This window comes from Microcebus murinus, chromosome 18 (assembly GCF_040939455.1).
Source record: "Microcebus murinus isolate Inina chromosome 18, M.murinus_Inina_mat1.0, whole genome shotgun sequence".
Lineage (NCBI taxonomy): Eukaryota > Metazoa > Chordata > Mammalia > Primates > Cheirogaleidae > Microcebus > Microcebus murinus.
Genome location: NC_134121.1, coordinates 25,002,423 through 25,006,386, shown reverse-complemented (window position 1 = coordinate 25,006,386; position 3,964 = coordinate 25,002,423). Strand labels below are relative to the sequence as shown.

The 3,964-nt window shown below is 45.2% G+C and overlaps 1 protein-coding gene across 1 annotated transcript; it reads right to left on the bottom strand.

Moving 5' to 3' along the window:
* Positions 1–332: 332 nt before the first annotated feature.
* H2BN1 (H2B.N variant histone 1) lies at positions 333–3,070 on the bottom strand. The gene is made up of 2 exons (XM_075993943.1): positions 2,848–3,070; positions 333–570 (listed from the first exon to the last, which is right to left on the bottom strand). The coding sequence occupies exons 1-2, from the start codon at positions 3,022–3,024 to the stop codon at positions 388–390; spliced, it is 360 nt and encodes a 119-aa protein (XP_075850058.1). The 5' UTR covers positions 3,025–3,070; the 3' UTR covers positions 333–387.
* Between the last annotated feature and the right edge of the window lie 894 nt (positions 3,071–3,964).

The following is a 3,964-nucleotide window of genomic DNA, read 5'->3' as shown; positions in this document are numbered from 1 at the left end:
TTATTCCAGGGCAGCAGTTCCACCCTCGGTCTGGAGCAGGAGAGATGGTGGGCACATGGTGTTATGGGTTGACTTGTGTTCTCCAAAAAGACAACGGGTAAGCACGAAACAGGGGAGAAGCACACGTGAAAAATTAAATAGCCATCGGCATGCATAACATATGCAAATGCACGCACACGGCACTCACAAAAGAAAATGCCTTTATTTTTTTCATAAAGTTGGACGCTGAAAACACATGACCCAGAGACCAGTGTGCTGCACCGACATTCCTGATGCAGCAGGACAGCTTCTCAGACACCTTGTCTTCCAGCCCAGCCCTCTGACACATCCAATTTTGACAAGCGCAGTCATTTCAACAACAGGGCCATTCAGAACAACTTCATTTATTCAAAAGCTCTTCTGAGAGGATCTCTGCCTGACTGCTCCAAGGATCTCTCTGCCGGTGACAGCTCTTCTGTGGTTGTAGAAGGACAATCTAAACGCCTCCAGGCTAACCCATTCCAGCTGCCAATCATTCAGAGAGTCTAGTGCATCCAAGACCCAGGAGCACCCGCTGTAGTCAGGGTGGGTCTGGGGGAGAAACAGCACATGAGTGAGAGAGAGAAGTGAAGGCTTTGCAGGGTGAACAATTTATTGCCTAGCGCCCAGTATCATGGCTTGCATGGGTTCCTGCAAGTCTGGAACAACAAACCACCCAAAGGGATAACAGTAGGGATGTGATGAAAGAAAACAGGCCAGTTGTACCTATCAGCAGTCTCTTGGGAAGAGGAAGAAGAGAGGGAGGGACATTTGTAGCTGGTCAGAAAGGTATCGTTTGGGTAATAGTCTCCAGTTACTTCAACTTTTGTGACTTGGTTTTTCCTGATAGAAGTGGAGTTAACATTTAGCACCTGGTGAAGATGGAAAACACTATTTTAGTCTAGAGTGTACTTTCACACCTTATATTTCATATTGGTAAGTATTTTGCTTTAGCATTTCTTAATTTCCAGCCTACCAGTCTTCCTATTACTGCCTGTGCCAACTTGGTCTCCAGCCAAGTTGGAAAACTTGCCCTCCCCTCAGATGCGTCCCTGTTTCCCAGCCTCCATGCTGTTGTTTGTCACCTCTACCTACCATGCACCCAGCTCCACCTTTCAGATCCTATCCAACCTCCAGGGCTCCGCCCCAAGTGCCACCTCCTGCTTATCTGTGCTCCAAAAAACCTCACTGACTCCCTCCTCCTGCTGAGCACGGGGATGCTCTGCACTCTCAGGGTCTGCATCACATGCTCCTTTATGTCATTTGCATTCTTGTCTAAAGTCAGAGAGACAGAGGAGTAAAAAGAAACTCTTCTGAGAATCATCCGCTTAGGGCTCTAATCTTAGCTCTGCCTGGACATGAGACATCACTAAAGCAAGTCATCTTCTCACGTGGGTCTCAGCTCCTTTTATGTGAAAGGAAAGGCTTGAAGCCAAGATTCAAAAAGTTTCTCCTGCTAATAATTTAGAAGTAACTCCTCAACACACACACACACACACACACACACATGCACACACACACGCCCCACTGCAGAATGGTGAGCCCTTTACGACAGAGACTGCATTGTTTCCTTCCGAGTTCCCACAACAGACCTGGCTTGCACTTCCACACAGCACATTTATTCAGCCAATATCTTGTTTTAACCTCACATTCCCCTGAGAGGCTGATCCCAGCCAGACCCATGATTGGGAGGCACGAGGAAGCTGAGTGGCCTGCCAGGCCCATGCAGTTAAGGACAGGCCAAGGGAAGAATAATTATTGGAAGGGGAATGCCTAGGAAATACCCAAAGCACTGCTTAATGCAAGTACTCCCATGGAGGGCCCCTCTAGCCAAATGCAAGCTCTGTAGCAGTGGTTCTCAACCAGGGGAGATTTTTGCCCCCCAAGGGGATATTTGGTAATGTATGGGAACATTTTTGGTTGTCACAGCTGGGAGAGAAGGAGCTACTGGTGTCTAGTGGGTAGAGGCCACAGATGCTGCTGAACATCCTACAATGGAATGCACAGAACAACCCCCTACAACAAAGAGATATCCAGCCCCCAAATCTCAACAGTGCTATGGTTGAGAAAGCTCTGCTTTAAATATCCTACACCTTTTGTCCTTCTCCCATCTTTCCTTGATCCAATTTCCTCTTTTCCCAGGGTAAGCAACAGATTCCAAATGACACTACTGGAATATGGGAACTTCGGTACAATGACACACATGAACGCTCAACCTTATTTCTTTGTCATGAAGAAGTAAAACTCAAAATCAAGCCCCTGCACATCTTTCCTAGAATCTCCTTACGTTTTTTTTTTTTTTGTTTTTTGTTTTTTTGCATTGCCCCAGCTTTTAAAGAGAAAGACTGATTTTGTTTTCTACAATTTGTATGTCATAGGGTGAGGTCAGGTGGGCAGGAGGAAGGAACAAGAGTGCCTACCCACCTAAGGAACATTTTCAATACAGAGCATCATTTGATGAAAACCTGACATCTGCAATGCTTCAAAGTTACAGAATAGACTAGGCGGTGAATCTACCCTCCACAAGAAAAGGAGAGGGCATTTAAGAATCAGTTTACAGATTGCCTGTCAACAGGTGAGAGAGAGAGAGAGAGGGTGAGGGCTAAGAGCTCAGGTGTTGAGGGCTGCTGCCAACAGAAAGAAAAACCAAGACAGCTATTAGCAGATCCAGTTTACAGAAGCGATGTGCACATAACTTTTCAGGAACACAACGTGTGAAGAAGCACTCCTATATCAGAATACATTCAAGTCAAGATCACACCCAGGGCCACTAACATGATACCTCTCTTGGCCATTCCAAGCTTCCACAAAGAAAGAGTGCCAACTCACTTGCTTTAGGACCTTCCCCATGTAACTAAAATAGGCTTCCTTCTTCTTGCTCTTCTTTCTCCTGCTCCTCTTGTTCCCAGGGGCTGAGTTGGCCCACTCACGCTTCTTTTTGGGTGGGAAATAAATTTCAGTCTTATTGTTTGGGAAACTTAGGCCACCAAAGCAAAAGAAGTACATGTTGAAGGCTCAATGGTTATGCCGCTAGCTCAGAGCACCAGCTGTAGGTAAGTGTACGCTCTTAAGAGGATTTTATAGGGAGGGCTGGAAGGCACTCTTTCCTAATAAAATTAGTGATTGCACCTGCAGAAGATGAAGGCTCTCAGCATCCTTAAGAGATATTAGCTGTAGAGTCTAAAGCAGGCTTGTTTTGCAATCCTGAAAGTTTCTCGAGGTGGGAAACTCAAAATCTTAAGCTTTTGGCTGGGCACAGTGGCTCACAATTGGAATCCTAGCACTTTGGGAGGCCGAGGTAGGAGGATCGCTTGAGCCCAGGAGTTTAAGACCAACCTGGGCAATAGTAAGACCCCCATCTCTAAAAAAAAAAAAACAAACAAACAAACAAAAAAAAACCACAACAATTTAAGCTTTCTTCTGTTCTATCCCATATGTAAGAGAGGCCACTTTGATGTAATGGCCAAGAATTTACCAGGCAACACTAATTTCAGAAGTTATTCTTTTATTGGGTCTAACTCCAGATATTTTTATTACATGGTTCTTAGCCACTAAGATTTCAATTCAAAAAAACTAGGAGTGGGACCTGTAGGTTGCTAAAGCATCCCAGGTGAATCTACTGGCCAGCCAGAGGTGAGATTCATTGATCTATAAAATCATCCTAAAGCAACTACACCAGATTTGGGGCTGGAGTAGAGGGGACAGCTATTCACAGACCTGGTGCTTATTATGCCCTGTGTATTTACGTTTGCATTAGAAGAGAAGTGCATCTCCTGAAAAGCAAACACATACCTGGTTATGCAATAGCAATTAGCAACTCAGGTGACAGATCATGAACAGGAAAACCAGGAAGTCACTGTACCCACGAGAGTGAACTTTGTGAAACTGTAGATAGAAAGGCTGTGAACTCCCTGCAATTAGTATTATCAGCTCAGCTACCAGGAAG

Bases quoted from the DNA above. Each gene is read 5' to 3' on its own strand.
- H2BN1 (XM_075993943.1), bottom strand. From the start codon at position 3,024: ATGTACTTCTTTTGCTTTGGTGGCCTAAGTTTCCCAAACAATAAGACT. The intron at 571-2,847 runs GTGAGTTGGCAC...TTTCTCCCCCAG, and splicing joins TGGGGAAGGTCCTAAAGCAA to ACCCACCCTGACTACAGCGG.